General features: G+C 39.5%; 1 protein-coding gene across 1 annotated transcript in view; it reads right to left on the bottom strand.

The window, feature by feature from the left end:
• FRMD3 (FERM domain containing 3) overlaps nucleotides 1-18987 on the bottom strand; it is a 141539-nt gene that overhangs the window by 7229 nt on the left and 115323 nt on the right. Inside the window, exons 11-13 of the mRNA XM_063320805.1 lie at nucleotides 16295-16369; nucleotides 15646-15714; nucleotides 12306-12427 (exon numbers count right to left, since the gene is read on the bottom strand). Of these exons, the coding sequence (XP_063176875.1) occupies nucleotides 12306-12427; nucleotides 15646-15714; nucleotides 16295-16369 (266 nt within the window). The remainder of the gene's footprint in view (nucleotides 1-12305; nucleotides 12428-15645; nucleotides 15715-16294; nucleotides 16370-18987) is intronic.

Below are 18987 nucleotides of genomic sequence, written 5' to 3'. Positions count from 1 at the left end.
TACGTAGGCACCTCAATATGGATTAAAGGACCTAATTTTAACCTCACAAATTTGAGAATCCTGGCCATAGGCCTCTCTATACCTGCTTAGATGCAAGGTCACTAATATATCTTCATCATGTTTCTCATCATAGAGAAGACAGCTGCAGCTACTGCAAAGAAAGGTCACCCCAGTCTGATTCTTGAGCCTTCTCTCTTTCCTCAGAGTAAATTCCAGCATGCATAATATACATGCTGCATATAAACAAGAAAGATCATATTAATTTTCATTAAAACTGTATTTTTCTCAAACAACTGGCAAACTTCTCACTTCATGATTAACCTGTAGACACAAGGCAGCGGAGGAACCTCGGATCAGTGTTTTCTGAAGGGATTGTATTAAAATTGGAATGGGTTGCAGTTCTGAAGCATACATCGTTACAGTCCACCATTTAGTTTGAGTGGATAATTTAAAAGCAACACTACCAGAGGAAGGCACACATGAAACGAAAACAATTACTACTGCCAATCCATCCTACCCATACTCTTTTCCTACTATGGTAGTAAAAAAATTACATCCTATTCCATAGCATCAAAGCAAAAAAAAAAAAGAAAAGGAAGGAACTGGTTTTACATGTTGTTAAAACATATTACATCAAAGTAACTGCATTTTAAATGAGTCAAATACAAGTATAAATAAATAATATTTTAATATAAAAAAGAATCAAAATTTGGCATGGGTATTAACTGCTGCTGTTGCAAATTCATTTGACATTTGAAAAACATATAACGCTGTTCTTTTCTTTCCTTCATACTCCCTATAACACCACAACATTTCTCAAGTCAAGGATTGAGGAAACAATTAGCTATTAGCTATGGTCAGTGTAAGCCCACAGCAAAGTTCCAGTCATGCTGCAATATACGGATAAGTATGCTGGGCCACTCAGATTTTGATGGTGTCAAAAGACACAAGTGTAGTTTCATTATGGCACATACCACCTGCAATGCTTGTGCAGGCACAAGAACATCATATGAAAGCACCGAAATTCAAAATCATTCTACAGTACAATAAATGTTCCAGTGACACAAATTTAAGAAAGGAGCAAGCTTTTCAGATTATTTACTTTTTGGATAGCCTTCAAGAGAGTCAGTTATCTGAAGTTATAAAGCTAGGTTAAAAGAAAAAAAAAATCCTCAAAGTCTCCCGGTGGAAAAAGAGAATACAAAAGCTAAAACAATCCCAAAGCTAATAAGCTTTAAGTACTCTGAAATATTGCTGCAAATCCTTTGCTCCTATTCATATATAAATTATTTCGCTGATACCTTTACAAGGCTATAATCTGGTATAATTTTTTGGGCTAGATTTGAAAAGTACTATTTCTTTAGTTAAAATTCATATTGTGTTTTGATTCAAAGGACTATAACTTGAGCATTGAATTACGTTTGGGAAAACTTCCTTCCAGTCTTCATTTACATTTTTACCAGCAATTTACATTCCACAGATCAGAATCTTTTAATACATATCACTGGAATATCAAGTAAATAAGCTCAATTTTATTTCTTTTATTTTGTATCTATAGCAAAAATTTTCTACACTTTTCTGGCAACTGGACAAATTTTACAGAGCCAGAGAGATCTAATTACGTTAGCCAAAACTCAGTTCTTCCCTTCCATCAGACACTGGGATTGCTCCAAAACTCTAACTTGCTGCAGCAGATAGAACACGAACAGCTGAATAAAACACGAGTTTACAGCGATCCTCGGCTGCGAACAGGAACGTGCAAGAGATCTGACATAAATGTTGTCAGCTGCTAGTGTTTCTAAAGGGGCCAAAACCAGCAGCTGAGGATTAGCAGGATGAAGGGTAGCCCCAGCTCTAGTATTCTTAAGACGCTGCAGTTGCTGGAAATACAGCACCCCAGAAAAATGTGTCCTCTGCTTATGAAAAAATTCAGTTCAGACATTGTCTAGTGGCCTGACGTACTACACACAGCTTTACTTGCCAGACATGCAAACACAATTACATATCTGTAAGGGTTTGTACAGTGCAGAAAGGAACAAATGTGAAGATCTCCTTCTTTTAAACAGAGAACACAAAAATTAGATATGGTCCAGAAAGAGCAGTGCCGGGAATACTTCATATAGACATATAAACAAGTAAGACCAGCTAGGCTGCAAACAGGACAGTTCCTTCCTATCCCTTTTACTACTTCCTCTAGAAATACTGTGTATTCCTTTGCTTATTTTCAATGTGGACAAAATTTATTTGTGCTACGAATAGAATGAGCTTTTGGAGGGAAGGAGAAGGTGACTTTCTCACCTGAGCAAAGTGCATGGAAGTCACAAAGAAAATGCAGGAAAGAGAAACAGAATCTAGAACCGCACTAAATTCAAATATTCCCCTACACAGGATCTATATCAAAGCAGGATCCACATCACGGCCAGATATCCAGCCCTCAGAAGTAGGAGGCTACAGATTCCTACCTTGTCCACATCCCGTGCCCATAGAAGACACCTGTTCTCACTTTGCAAGGAGAGTAAATCAATGACAGTTTATAGTAACCCCTTTTTAGGCAGTGATCTGGCTTTCCTGATGGCCATTCCCATTTCTTTTAGTCTTATGGGAACTTCTAGAAGGGAGCAAGGCCCTCTCACAGTTTCCATCTCAAATCAGTTGCAAGCACTGTGACTCTGTGGCGTTACAACGGGTGTCCCAACTGCACTGTGTGGCACGGCGTTCAACCAACGTCACAGCCATGGCACCCACTGGGGACCGCCGCTCTGCTTGTCAGACCCGGCACCCAAAGTGCAGAGACAGAAGCACAGCAGAGGAGGCAGCATCATGGTCGCACTGGGGCGCCTGTCCCTAACCTCCCTCTGGCCTGGAAGGAGCCCACCCCAGCACTGCTGACCTTCTTCCAGAACCAGGATTAAACAGGGAAAAGGCTGAGGCGGGTAGCAGGGAGAGAGAACTGTGTATCATGGGAGCAGGAATGAGAAGACAAGATGCATCTGTCGGCAGCTCAGAGAACGGGGAGGAGCTGGTGAACGGACGGCAGCGACTCAGTGTCTAGCACCAAGTCAAAGAGAGCAAGGCTGAAAAAAGCTGCACACTGATGTGGAAGTTCAGCACCCAAGAAAAGGACGAGTGGGACATTTCAGCATCCCCACTCAGCAACAGGGTTCTCCCAAGGAGTTATGCCCCCCGCCATGAGTGTTGCATAAGCTAATTCCAGTCCTTAGGTTTCATACGCTGATATACAGGTGTTATATGCTGATGTACAGGTTTTATGCATGTGAACGCCAAAAGGAATAACATTCTATAAACAGTACTGCAAAATCAAGGTTTTTAAGAACGAATGTAGTCCCAATGTACAAATCTGTTACTAGACTGGTCATATTAAACCAACAACATGGCTTGTATCTATTTGGAGCTAGCATTTAACCTCTTGAGGTGTAAGAATACAAAAGGTGAGATGTAAGAATACAAAATACATGTCAAAACACATGAGTACAAAATACTAATGGTTTTTCAATTTTGCTACTAATTTTTTAATCAAGGGAATTAGGTGCATTCTCATAGACACTATAGTTTCCCCTGAGTGGCGAATTCATGAAGCAAAGGCAGCCAGGAGCTGTTGCTAGTCAGAGACAAATCACTGCAAGAGGCAGGTTCTCCCATGTCTGCTGTGCTTACTGCTTTCTGATTTTCAGATGCCAGAAGTGTAAGAATATTCTGGTCTTTGCCAGAACACTCTCAGTTAATTCTTCTGTAAATACTCATTTCTGAAATGAGGATTCAACACAAAGGCATTAGTTTTATATAGGTGCATGGAGACTGAAATCTGTCAACCTATATATGCAAAAATGTCAAAAATAAACAGGAACACAGAAAGCATGGAGAAACATATTTTGAAACGTCTTACTTCATTAAAGAAACAGAGACATATAGATTGACAGAGAGGCCAATCTATCTTTGGCAAAGGGATTTGGTATAAAAACAAGAAAAAGCCCATTTTGGTTGCTATCCCAATCAATATTGAATACTTTATCTTCCTTTGGTTGGACTCCTGTTATGTGTAGTGAAAAAGGGATTCGAATCAGACTCCTTTCCCCGCCTACCCTCCCCCCAGTACTATTATTCAGAATATTAAATTATTCAGTATCTAGAATAATAAAAACAACAAAGTTATGATCTGGCAACCCAACCCAATGCACTCAGTTGCAGTAAAACACTAAACTGTATCCACTACTGTATTCAGCTGATGTTCAAAATCTGCTACCAACATACCTGCTAATTTAAGGACTATTCAGAAATTATCAGAAATTATCACAGTTTCAAGGTATTTCTTCCCCTCAATCCAAGAAAACTACAAGGGCAAAATTCCAGTCACTCATTCGTTAGCAATTTGCAAATAAATCCACAATTTACATAAGATATTACAACAAATGTCATTTAAGTTTCGTCTCATTCATTCCCCATTTGCAACTCTGCTCCTGTCAGTAATTCATCCTTATTCTCTGCTGTACTCGATGTAACGCTGCCATTTAGAGTACAGTTCCTTTCCAAGAGACCAGTATTACCATTATAAACTATCGGGGGTGAGGGGGAAGGTTTGAGTAAAATAAATGTAAATTTACCAGCCCTTCTGGCTGTGATCTTGGAGCCATGCCGTAGTAATCGAATGCACACTTCCTTGTTGCAGTGGTTAACCATCCGCAAATGAATGCTTCTCTTGGTTTGGATTTTTACAAGACATTTCACCATTTTGACTATTAATTCCTCTTCTCAAAGTCTTGTAAAGGCTCTACCCATACCAGCTTTGACCTTTTATTGAGTTCCCACTGAGTTTTAAGAGACTAACACAAGTCACTCTCAATGAATCAAATGACAAGCTTCTAACATGGCCAACAAAAATATCCCAGCAGGGAACAGAACGAGGGGTTATTTTTAAACATTTCCAAATGCCTCATAACGTACAATACAAACTTCCACAGCATCCATCTCAGTTAGCAGTTGCTAGCATAACAGCTGAAACACACACACAAGCATAAAAATATCCAAGGCATCAAACCATAGCACAGTGAAACAAAAGGCCAGCACTCAGGGTCTGTTTTTCACAGAACAAAATGACACTATGGCCATTATTTTTCTGAAGAGCTTCAATTTGGCCACTGATGTCTGTTCCCCACCGCTGCCCGGAAAGTATTTGTGGAAAATGTATAGATACAAAAGGAAAAACCCTATGCTGTGCTTACAAACCTTAGTCACAAGGCAAACCAATGACATTAAAATGCTTCCATTTCAAGCCTAGAATCAAAGGTGACCTGCCTGTGTATAAAGAAGAGAGAACTCCTAAGTTTGGGAAAAATGTCTCTCTTGGCATACGTGCTCCAATTCCTGCTTGCAGACAACTACTGTAGACATTCATATGCACCAGAAAGAAGTGTTGCCTAAGAAGGCTCGGCACTTCCCTGTCCCCTCCAGCAGAAACATGCAGGCTCCTAAAAAAGGCATGACGCATATATGCTGGCTGCTAATAACTTGCTCCAGCTGGAAGCTGGAATGCAACCACGTGCACAGCACCTCACTCTCCTAGTGGGAAATATCCCTAGTGGGAAAGGAGCTCTTACTGGGTCCACTGAAACCACACAGAGAAGATGAACTGGAAGGAGTGTACTGGGGGGGAGGTAGTCTTTCACTTCCCAGAATACTTACCTTTAACGTTTACAACATGCTGTGCCATCCGAGTCTTCGTTATCTGACGTCCTTGTTGCCCATAAAATCAATGATGTGCATGCAAATATATGGGAAAGAAGGGGGTAGGGGAGGGAGTCCTGCAGATGTGTATTTTACACCAAGTTATTTCTCTCTTGAAAGATGCCTGCTTCGATAGAGCTTTTGGAAAGCGTTTTTACAGTGGCTCCTTTACCCTGCCTGGCCCACAGAGTATCAATACCCAGCAGTGCTCCCTCCCTTTTACTCCTTCCTCCTGCAGGGCAAACACTCCTCTCTTCCTTTCCTTCTCTGCGAGGACTTCCTTGTGGGCCTGAGGAAAGATGAAGTGTCCCTTCACTTTCTATCTCCATTTTGTCACCACTTCAAAAGTAAGATTCTGTCTGCTTTTCTCATAGCTGTTATAGCAACCAAAAGAGGATCGTTAAAATCTCACTGAAAAGGGTTGAATCTTCACTGCGTCCACAGCTACAAAAACCAGAAAGCACCAATTCTTACAATAACCACCACCACGTTCAATATGCAAAGACAAACCTAATCGAGGACACAAGTGTCACCTGGACAAGGCTGTGAACATTTCCAACAGGAGCACATTCATGTCGATGAATAAGCACGTATCATTTATGTTTAATGTGACCATGTTAATGCGAAAGAGGAATGACTGTGAGATTTCAAGTCACTGCCCGCAAATCATGTACACAAACCTAAGTGAGATTCATGTTGCAGCTGAGTCAGCAACTCGCTGTCTCTACTTGAACTCTCAGCAAGGAACAGGTTCCATGCTGAGAGAAAGAAGATTTTGCATGACCTGACATGGGCAGCGCGACCTGCATAATTGTTGGAAGATGTTTTCCAGCAAAGATTTTCCAGACAAGGAGCCTGCTTCTCTCCTACAGAGCTACGTGGGACTCTCTATGTGCAGAAGAGAGCCAGCAAGGTGAGGGGTCCATTCTCAGTAACTAATCGGGTTTGCAGCTCTTGTCACTCTCCTCCTTCCTGAATTGCTACTCTGGATACCACACAGCGGAAAGGCTGGGAGCTGTGGCAGAGAGACCTTTAGCATTCATGCCCTGTTACAGAAGAGGCAGAAAACAGCAGACAGTTACATAACTGCTCTAAAAATCAGAAAGTACCGTTCACAAAAGGAAAAAACAATCCTCTCCCAAAACCAGAAAACCAATACTAATAAAACACTCCAAACTAGTACCCTTCCCCAGCCAGTGAAAATTGTGAACAGGAAACTTCTATTCAAGCATAACAATCTTAATGTATTTGTGAAAAGGAATTATATCACCTATCTTCAGATTTTGGAGGTACCTTATTATGGTGATGAGTGTAATGTTGTTTTGTTTGTAACAAAAGTAGTTACCTTGTTTTGTAGACACACTGCATAGTAAACACGTGGAAATCTGAGAATTCGTAAATAAGTTATGAAGGAAGAAATCTGGCAGAGAGAACTGTTGTTAGCAATAGGTATCGTTACCTTGAAGCAAAAGGTTTGCTTGTAAAAAAGTTGTTTTCAGACCTTGTAGGGCTCAATTACACGGTAGAGGGCTGTAAATCCAACTCAGTTTGTTGACCATGAAAATGATGACGCATGCAGGGATGTTAAGATCTCCTGAGCCCAGATCACTCTTTGGGAGACTCACAGAAACTTGCAAGACAAAGTGCACAGTAGCAAGAGAAACTTAAGATGACCAGGCTTTATTACATGAATGAGAAGAACTATCTCAACGTTAAAAAACTACCAAAAAACTAGTAGATAACCTGGCCTAAGGATGGTCACTTTGGCCTCTACTAAATTTAACAGTCTATTAGAATAAATGAATTATCTCTGAAAACCACAGGAATTTAGAAATAGAACTGTTATTTTATTTAGAAAAGTCACTAAGAAATCATGATGAACTCATATATATTACAATTTTTGTTATCATACACACCCACACACCAGGTATAATCAGCTAGTAGGAGTATTGCTTCTGCTAATTTCATGGAGAAAAGCTTTTTGATGCTACATGACACAAGACGTTTCATGATCCTGTCTGTCCAATGTATTAAGATAAATTGTGTCTCATTTACAGCAGTTACGCTTTTAAAAATATGAATGTTGACAAGATGTGTATTAGTTCTTCTCAGAGAAACAGTTATCACTAAACCAGCAACTTTTTTTTCAATAAAAATTAAACCTAGCAACCCTGAGCTGTGCCCAAGGGAAAAAGTGGACTCGATTACCTGTTATAGTGTCCTTGCTGTACAAACATAACATGTGAAGAGATACTTAACGTTCTTTCATATTTTACTAGCGTATTTTTAATATTTATTCATACTCTTATTCATAAGTGGCCAATTTTTCATGTGTTGTTGCCTAAGCTGTACCCACAAAAGCTCCATACGCCTCTGCTCCACAACCAAAGCTTGCACAGATAAGAACTCACACAAACAGGCAGATAATTAGAGTGGTAGTAGCTGGTGTGTGCTCATTCCCATATGTGCTTGTACGATGCAACAAAGACTCCACATTATAAAGTAAAGATATCATTCATACCAATTAATTACCATTAATGCAACATTTCATATACTCGAGTGACACACAAAAATAAGTTTGCTAAAGGAAATGAGCTCTCTGTACACAACTCAGATGCACAGGCATGCAATTTCATACGAAAAAATATTCTTAAAAAAATCAATGAGGACAGCTAAAAAGTGTGTAACTCTGGGGAAGAAAAAAAATGAGGAACATGGATTTTAAACAGGAGGAATTTAGAATGAGCCTGTACCATCAACTCTTTCTTTTCTGAAATACCGTACAAGGTAAATCAATCAACAGAATGACTGAAGTGCACAGCTTTCACTTTGGTTGCTCCAAAGGCAAAAAATCAATGTCACCAGGAAAATGCTTCATGCATGAAACCTGAGCACGCAAGTATCAAGCAACTTGAAAGAAGTTTTCATCACTTTGTCAAAACCACATTAATATCTTGTAACTCAGAGGCATGGTTTTGCCTTTTTTTTTTTTTTTTTAAATTGGACTATTCAAATACGCGAAGCCCTGGCAGCATCTGATTCTGGGAAATCCAAAGACAATGGTTTACCACCTGCAAAATAGTTGCCAAGTGATCAGATCAGGCAATAATCTGTCTCACCAGATCAGATGGTGAAAGAAGTCAGCCACACAATTCCTATAGCAATACCAACAGAAATGTGTTCAACTGCATGTGGAGCAAGGACCATGGAAAGGACCTAACAGGACCATTCTGAAGGACTTAATTTGGCCGTCTGTGACGAAGATGAATTTTGCAATCACTCTTCCAGACATGCTTCAAAATTTGTAGCTAGGTGCCTTTTGAAGAATGTCTTCTAGGTTCAAAAGGTAGAAACGATCTCTCCAAGAATATCTGACACTCATACATGTAAAATCTATTCCATGTGATAAACTTCTACGCATGACAGTAATTTTATGGTTGCATCTTTACACTATCATGCCTTTATCCTCCTTCTGGGACAGAAAGGACATCGGTGCAAAACAAGAGTCAGTAACAAGGAATATGAAAGCCTGAAGAATCTTAAGCACTAGCAACAAAGGACTCAGAGATGACCTGCAAAACCTAAGGCATGAGAACTTGAGATTAGTTTTCTAATTTGATAAAATATGTATTGGCTGGTGGCCAATCTTTTAGGTAATTCACTTACATAACTATAACTTAAAACAGGAGTAAAAGCACATTTAAGTAAGAATACCAATTCAAATCTGGGTGCTTAAATTAGTCATTGGACATCTGTATATGGCCTCAAAGTGCAGACTGAAGAATTGCCTCTTGAAGAACAAGACAACAATAGGCAAACTTCGGATACTTTCGCCTGCCACTCTAATAAAAAATAAAATGCCATTACTTGTTTTCAAATCCTCTTACATAAGTGTTAACTGCTAAGGTAACTATTACAGTGATATCATGGGCATCCGGTATCTTTCTTCCCACAAATAGTGGTAATTTATGACCATGTTTAGTCAGCATACCCTTTCTTACATGTCTGCAAAACCACTGGACAGTTTGGGTTTTCTGGAGGACAGCTTCATTTCAGCTTGATAGCCTGAGTAGATTTGTGAGATGGAATTTCATATGGGAGAATGGCTGGGCTTTAGTTGTTTTTCAATATTTGGTTGTATAGTTTAGTTTCCATCTGAAAGGATTAGCCTAAGGACAACAAGGCAGGCTGAAGCTGCTCAAAATCTCCTGCAGACTCTGTTATCACCACTTCTGATGGCTTTGTCCCCTAGCAACTATCAAGTAATTGCCACAAAATCTTCCCTCTCACCTGGCAGTTTCTGTTAGCTCAGTTTCATTCGCCCAGGCTCAGCCAACTCAGAGTTCATCTCTCCAGAAGTTTCAGGAAGCAGACACTGAGGCCACCATATTTTTGGCCATGTGTTTTGCTCATAATATATAAAGCCAACTTAAAAATAAGAACAAGTAAGTTTTGCTCACTTAAAAGACAAAGCTGTACAATCTCCTGAGTCTGCCCAGGGTACGTGCCGCTGACAGCACCATTATAGCCAGCTCTTCTAACTAGTTGCTTGGTCCCATCTACACATTGCAGTGCAGCACCATGTGAAGGTCTCGGCCATGAGCAGATGCAACATCCGTATGCACTCGGCAGCACCTTGCAGAAATACAAGTGTGGGACATCTGACCCAGGTAGGGCTGCACTGTCCTCACAACGGCATCTGCAGGCCTTTTGGAAAGCACCCCAGAGTGTCCACCTCTGCCTCAGGGCCATACGTTTAGAGAGATGGCAAGGCTGTTTCACATGTGTAGCACACGACAAGCAGTTTCCCAACGCAGTTGAGTCTGTCCCAGGGCTAGCTGCCTTCCCTCTCCCCATCTCCTGCTCCTGCCCTTGGCCTTGCACAGGACCTTGCCCAACCCTCTCTGATGAGCCACTTAAAGGTTGAGCCACCCAGTGGTGGGAAACTGTACGGTTGCGGGGTGGGGTGTTGTTGTTGGGTTTTTTATGTATTTTTGTTTTGGGGTTTTTTTTAATTCCCTCTCCCATCACCCAGAGCTGGTGCAAGGGAGAAGACTGTAATCCACAGAAGTGGACTGAGTGCCAGCATCAGTGCCAGAGAGCCATGACATCAGTTCAAGCTGCAAGATAGCCAAGTTCGCTGCAGGAAAACACTGTAAAAGAGCTAACTACTGTTAACTTGGCAGCTGGTTGTATTTAACTGTGCATAACATATTGTAGAAGAAACCCACCAGCAAATATTTCTATTAAATTGTAGTAACAACAATCTGTGGAAAAAGGAAATATGACTTTCAAAACTGCGTAATATACATACATTTGAAACCAGCACTCTCTGGTGAGTATATGGCAATGGTAAGTCAGCAGTTTCCAAAAATGGATTTCATTGCTTAGAGTTGTTAGTGTGGCACAGCAGTCTGACAAGCAGCAAGCTGTTGTTACTCTGCAGTGGTGGCTACTGCCTAGCAGGAACACAGTGCTTGGTACTTGGCTGCCAGAAAGTGAATTCTCAGATACAAGTATTTCACAGTAGAGGTAAACAAGTAATTGTTAAAGTAAACTACATGTCATGCAGCTACTACTACTCATTATAATAAGCTAAGTACGCAGACAATCAAATTCACCCTGTTCTTACTACATTCAGTGTTGAACCTCGTAAGAATGAACAAAATATGTCCATATGACTCCTATAAAATCAAATTAGGATGTACTCCCATGAAAATGAACATACTTGCTCAGCTGTTTTCTGTTTCCCGTTACTTGTCCACAACAAAGCAGCAGCAGCAGAGGTCATATTTCCCAACTTCTGAAACAATTATCTCGCAAAATCTCAAGTAAGAATCACTGTTAGGTTTTGTTTCATTGGCTTCCTTTTTCATTAGGGAGAATTATCCTCATTTAAACTGGCTAAGATATTCATACCATGCTTTGTAATGACTGCATCTCAAAAAGCTAGGTGTTGAATGTGATTTTTAAAATATCAAGTTAAAAACAAATACACAGAAAACCTTGTTCTCTAAAATGCATTCAAACTGATCTTCTAATAACATCTCATTTTGCCAATGGGATTAAATTAGCAGACTCTTTCCTAGCTGACCTTCAAATAACGTCACTTTTTGTCAATGGAATTAAATTAGCAGAGAGTCTTTCCTAACATTAGAACAGAAAGAAAGAAATATAAAGGTAAAGGAAAGCACGAAAAACAATACACCTAGCAGTAAACTGCCATTTTTCACTCCTGAGTAACTGCAGTTACTGTTTAGTAAAACGGTGCTATGCTGAATTCTTTATTTCCTGTTTAGTTCCTTTTACCTGACAACCTAAAAAAGATTTTTGAAACATAATGCTTAATAGCAGTAACTTTCCTCACAATGTATCTCACATGAGGCTTGTGCACAGTTCCTTGAAGTAGTGATCATTTCTCAGTATGACATGCAGAGGCTTAATGGTGTACTCCTAATGGAAATTATTAGATTTTTTCCATATCCCTGAGTCAGTAACACACCTTTTTCCATATATTTTGTATTAAATATTGGTAGTGTTTGTCAGGAATAGGGTAAGTGACTCACCTTCATCTAAAGGAACCTCCTCCTCCTCGCAGGGAGAAGGAAGGAGGGGCTGCAGAGGTTCCATGTTGATTATGAGTTGCTTGTTCAACGAGGGAGAGCTGCGACTCTGGGTAATGCTGGTTCTAAAAGAATGGAGAAAACAGTCATTTTATTCACAAGGAAACAACTACAGCCCAATATATCTCATCTCAGGACTGTTTTGCATAAATTACAATAGGCCTTGGGCTATCATAACAGACTCTGCACGCTGAATGCTGCTTTCAGCAGTGTTATGTTGCACCCTCAGCAGGCATAAACCTTTCAAGGTCTGAAGCGTAAGAGAAGGTTTTGTGCTGGTTTACTTTCCTGACTCCTTCTCATCTCAAGCGGGTTTTAAGTGTTGCTCCTCTCCACGCTTCACAGCAGACATAAGTATTTGGCTTCAAGGAAAGGTAAGGTAGAGAGAATACAAATCATTTTCCTGATGTTTTTGCATTGCCCCTGGGACTGGGTAAAGGGTTTGTTACAGTTTGAGCACTGCAGACTAAAGACTAAAGCAGGAGCAACCATACCCCTTCCATTAACAGGTACACAGTGCTCTCATTCTCACGCACCCCAGGCACTGCCTCTACACCATGCCTCCAGGTGCTCAGGCTGGTTTTCTTTCTTGTCTTACTTGGCTCTAACAGGCTTTCCTGGTAGCAGGTGTTGAACTTTGTCAAGAAAGTTTGAGGAATGCTGTTGATTCACTTCAGTTATGAGGCTCATTAGCCTAAAATCGTACTACCTGAAAATAAAATGGCTCTTTAGAATAAGTTACCTAGCACTTAGATGATACAGTCCTGAAGCAAGAATCCTGCAATAAGTCTAAACCATTATATTATAAAATATTTACTTTTGACAAAAGCAAAGATGAAAGGGAAGAGGACTCTACGTGACTTCAAATGATACATAGGTACAGTGCTGAAGTTTCACAAAATGAATTTCAAGTTTGCACAAAGACTCGACTTAAAATTCCACACAGACAAACAAACTGAACAAAGCGCCTATTGCAAGTGAAAAGATGGGACTGTGTGTTGCTGAGGGTTTAGGTAAACTCGGGACACAGATGTCCTACTCTAAGTCACATTACATCTCATTACATATTCAGTGGGGTTAACCAAGCTTTCTTGCTCAACTGCCATGATTCGTTGCTCATTAAAGTATGCCCAGAGGTACTTACGTCCCTATTTGCATTCTGTGAGCAGTCTCTAATAACTATTTCATTTAAATTTTCACTATCCAAAGAAATTTTTCACTCAGATTACTGTAATTACAATCACTCCAAGCCAACAATACCTCCACAGACTTGTTTTGCATCCCCTGGATCTTTGTGCTTGCTGTAAAGAGCTATCAAGCAACTCCAAAAATAGTTGTGCCTGGGAGCACCCATGAGGCTTTTACTCCGTAATTATTTACAAAGATCCCTCCTTCAGGCATGCCCCGAAAGCAAAATATTAAATCATCCACTGTATATTTTTCAGAAGAACTTGCCACTGCATTAATGCTACATGCTACACCATGCAACAGGTTTTCAGTCTGTAGTGCTTTAAGTGTAACATGCAAACGCAAAGATATTGAACAGTAACAACCTCCTCTCAACTGCATGTTTCTTTCTCAATGCAGCCACGGTATCACTGAATTGACTTTGAGGGAGGGGGCGCAGGGACAAAAAGCTTTATATATATACACACACATATATATATATATATATAAAAAAAATATGTATATATTTACCTTCAATCCTATAATTTCCTCTAAATGTTTTGCATCTGAAAAGCTACCATTTCGTGTCCCTAAATCCTATTTCACAGAGTAACTTGTTCCTAAAGCTCGCTTTTTTTGGGAGCTGAAAATTACCTATGTTTTTTCCTACTTGTGCTATTGGAAGGACAAACTATCTACTGGTGTCTCACATTTCAAAACTTGCATTACAAAAACACTTAAAATCATTAGACTTTTTCTTAGTATTTCTAAGAAACTGAACTTGGAGCTACCATAACATTGTAAGTGCAAGCATTTTAAGAAGGTTAATTATAAAAAATATAAATTACTATTTATGGGTGTTAAATCCACATGACATGGCTCTGTAAACTTATTTGCCCTCTGACCTGTTTATTTATATACATTAAGAGTTTTAAACAATTTTTTAAAAATACTTTAAATACTGAAATCAAAGACAAGTAAAATACAGGATAAAAAATCAGTTTACATTAAAATCTTTTCTTCTCCCGTGGAAGAAAGAAACCCTATGGAAAGTAGGCAATAAACTATTTTCTTATGTGAGTAACTATTTTGATTTAAAGTGCATTTGTCTGCCCAAGTAATCTACCCCACCTCAATGATGGACATATATTCTGCTTTCTGTGTTCTCAGTTAACACATTCTTGGATGTCACTTACTCCATTTTTAAATGTAATCTGCAAAAGCATGTTCAAAAGCATCCCTGCATGGCGTTACTATTACTATTCCTATTCATAGTACGGCTGGACAACATATTTATAAATATTCGCTGCAAACATATTCCTACCCTTTAGTAAAGACAATCCAATTTTCTCACAAATATAGATGGAATAGCCATATTCTACTAAAAATAGAGGAAACACACAGCCCCTGCCCCTGAAAAAAATCACAATAAAAATAGGGATATGGCTGTAGAATGTCCAGAAAGTTAAGTAACCCTTTAAAAAAGTTTTTAAATAGCTTTTTCCTGCTGGCCACTTTCTTGTCTTCCAAAGGACTTTAATTAGGTTCTTATCAATTTTCACTGTCACTACAATGAGTGATAAGGACCAGAAAGTATTAATTGGATTGCAAAGTCCAGCTGCTTATTTCTAATAAACCAAATCTTTTTTCCCCAAAAAAAAAGATTCTCTGGTCTTTTTTCTCTTTACTGAATGAAATTCTTGATTTTTAATCTGACTATCAAGTATACCTTAAAACATACCCATATGCATAGACAAACTGGAATCTTTCAAAACTGGGCAAGAACTAGGAACGAAATGAGAATGTGCTTTTCTGTCAGGATCATGTAATAACAGTCTATGTCATAATGCAGAAAATAATACAAACTACTTATCTGACAGATTGATTAAATACAGCTTTCAAGCAGCGTAGATTAAGTTCCCTTGTGTGGGAGACAATATGCTATTGTCAGAATTTTGTAACACTGGCAACACATATTTCCCAAGGCTTGCATGCCTCATTGTGGAAGCTCAGAATGACAGCCATCACACCTCACAGTAAACGAAAGGTAATTTCTTTGTAGAGAACAATAATCCTCCTTAGTCCTTAAACTTCAATATTGAATGTAAAGACATACCTGTGAACTTCAGGAGGTTCCCTCTGGATTTTAGAGCTTGCCTCCACAACCTCTTTGGCTACTTTTCCACTGCATTAAAACATGAAATAAATATTCAAGCAAATACTAACATGAGCCATTACATGCCAGGCACTATACATATATGAACAATGAAGTAACATTCAAAAGAAGAAAATAAGAAGGCAAAAAAAAAAAAAATCTCATGTAGTGGATATATAATGTCAAGGATGAAAAATTCTGCTGACTGCTTGTCTGCAAAGCTGCTGAAGAAAAAGCAACCTTTTGCAGCAGAATGCTAGGAGTGGGACTGGACTGTCCCATAATGCTCCCCTGGTCCAGAGTTGCCCAGTTACAGGGGGCACGCAGTCTCTACACTTGCAATGCATCCTTGTTTTTACAGAAACAGCACCAAAAATGGAGCCCTATTCTGGTGAACCTGCTCTTTGACAGAAGTCTGCATGAAGCCTCCAGTTTATTTTGTAAGTGACACTATAGAAGAGACAACAGAAAGTCTTTTGAATCCTGATGTGGATTAGGTGTGAACAGATCCTCAAGAAGGAAAAGCCCTCAATTTGCATTAAGTAATTACTGAAGGTTTCTCTTACTTTCTTAAATGGTTTACCATGAAAAACGAACAGCAAACACCCACCTATATCGAAATCTACTGCCTTTAAAAAATATCTTGCTGCTGGACATGGTCTTGATCTGGCTGGATTTTGCATACCTTTAAGAAAAAGAACAGAGGCCATCACATTTTCAGCACAGAAGGAACCTGATAAGCAAAAATGAACAAGGCTAATTACAAGCTTTGTTATTTTTATACCACAAAGTAATATTCAGTAATTGGGCTTTCCAACTTTTTAAAGGCCTTTATACAATCTAGAACATAAAGCATACATAAAACAACTCAGACAGCACAGAATGACTGAACATAAAACAAGTGATTACCTGTGTAGGAAAGCAAGAAAATTAAACGCTGACACTTGCTGCTTCTCTAGGGACTTTCATTCACAGGATGATGGGAAAACTGTGGTACACCAAAAGCCCCTAGGACATGTTTGCCCTAATACCACCTTGTTTGTGGGACGATACGGCTATTTCCACTTTCCCACTACCAAAGCAGTGAAATAATACAGAAGTGGTAACACTTGTCTCCAAAAGTAGTTGCATTTCTGATGTCTCTATACTGTCAACTTCTTAGTAGCTTATGTCATATCCTACTGCTTCTCTCTAATCATGAAGTACACAGCATCCTTTTATCACAGTCCTTTAGCACAAAGACATGGAAGACTACCTGAGACACACCATCTCCTTGATGTTCTCTGCCTTCAAAATGGCAAATTGATTTCATATCAAGTCTCTCATTCCCAGACCCTAGTAGACAATCTTCTATGATTTGTATCTGCTTGAAAATAATCACAACGGTCAACCCTGAGCCTGTATCAAGACAGGACTAAAGCTCTGTTATTTCAAGAAATGCCAAGATATCATGACCTTTTCTTAAATTCCAAGTCTCAAGCTCTTCTGAGCAGAGGAGAGGACCAAATCTAATTAAGGCAAAGTATCATTATCATTAATTACTTATACAACCTGGCAACATCTGTTCTAATCTGATTAGAATACCTTAGTTATCATAGAGAACATGAACAGGATTTATCTAATGCTGTTAAGTAACTAACAGTCCACACTATACAGCTCAGTTTCTCTGAAATGTATGAAAACTTTCACTGTTTCAAAACTACTATCGTAAGCCTTTATTTACAGATTGCTTTGGCTTCAGTTTCATGTTTGGAAGATTGCTATTATTTTTCTGCACTCCACATATTAACCATTACTATTTTCCAATCTATCAGTCGGGTTCCTCTGTATTGAATATCACTACCAATCTTCATTTTACTAAAATAGTCCTCTTTTAGGACCCAACAAAATTGAAACAGGTGAGTATAATTTCAAGAACTCATGCTAAGGAAATAACCACACAGTAGTACACTGAAGACATATGGAAAGTAAAAAAAAAAAAAAAAAAAAAATAAAAATAGAAGCAGTCTTGCAGATACCAAAGTCAGAGAAGAAGGAGGAGAGGAGGTGCTCCAGGTGCCAGGGCAGAGACTACCCTGCAGCCTGTGGAGAAGACCATGGTGGAGTAGGCTGTCCCCCTGCAGCCCATGGAACACCATGCCAGAGCAGATATCCAGGCTGCAGCCAACGGAGGACCCTGCACTATGGCAGGTGGACATGTCCTTAGGGAAGCTGCAGCCCTTGGAGAGCCCGCACAGGAGCTCACTCCTGGCAATTGTGGCCCATGGAGAGGAACCCATGCTGCAGCTGGTTTATCTGGAAGGACTGCAGCCCATGGGGAGGACCCATGCTGGAGCTGTTTGTGAAGGACACTGGAGCAGGGGAAAGGTATGAGGAGGAAAGAAAAGCAGCAGAGAGAAACTGCTGTGAACTGACTGCAACCCCCATTAACCACCTCCCTGTCCCGCTCAGGGCAAGGAGAGCATAGAGGAGTCAGGAATGAAGGAGTGAAGTTGAGCCTGGGAAGAAACAGGGGAGGGGTGCTTTTAGTTTTGTCTCTATTGACATTTGCAAATAGAGTACGAAGGTGAGAAACAAATTAAATCAACCTTCCCCAAGTCAAGTCTGTTTTGCCCATGACAGTAATTCATAAGCAATCTTTATCACAACCCATGAGGTTTTTTGTCTTATTTTCTCCTCTTGACCTGCCGAGAAGAAGAAGTGAGAGAGCAGATGGGTGGGCTTCTGGCACCCAATCAAGGCCAAACCCAAATAGTTAATATTGCAACCATTTTACAATTAGAGCAGAGAGATGATACTCCTGTGAGTCTCCCTCAGACATCTTTACTTCAAGCACTAATTTCTCTCCTTTGGGTGGGAATTGTTTCCAATTCCCTGAATTTTTTTCTAGTAACATAAAATAAAACAGCTGAAACACCATGCACTATTTTCCTACTTACATGTACTTTCAATGGAAAACACTTTCTAATAATATTTTTATTAATTCAGTCCCAAGCACAGTCGATATTAACATAGAGAATTAACAGCTGTATTCTGCTAGCTCATATTTCCTGCTTCTTCATTGAATATATCAATTGAATAGATTATATTGATATATTATTGTATCAGTGTTGAAATGAAAGAAGGAATCTTCTCCAAAATAAAGCAGATCATTAACATCCACGTTAGAAAACACATTCTTCCTCCTTAGTCATTACTTACCCTTATAGCAGCCCCCTGGTTTTGTTATGCTCCAACACAAAACCAATATTTTTTATAAAATGTGCAAGATGCTGTAAGGAGAGACTACGTAGCAAGAATAAA

The sequence above is a fragment of the Chroicocephalus ridibundus genome, chromosome Z (assembly GCF_963924245.1).
Source record: "Chroicocephalus ridibundus chromosome Z, bChrRid1.1, whole genome shotgun sequence".
In the NCBI taxonomy this organism is placed as follows: domain Eukaryota; kingdom Metazoa; phylum Chordata; class Aves; order Charadriiformes; family Laridae; genus Chroicocephalus; species Chroicocephalus ridibundus.
The sequence above is the reverse complement of the archived record's forward strand: the minus strand, read 5'-3'. Positions and strand labels throughout refer to the sequence as shown.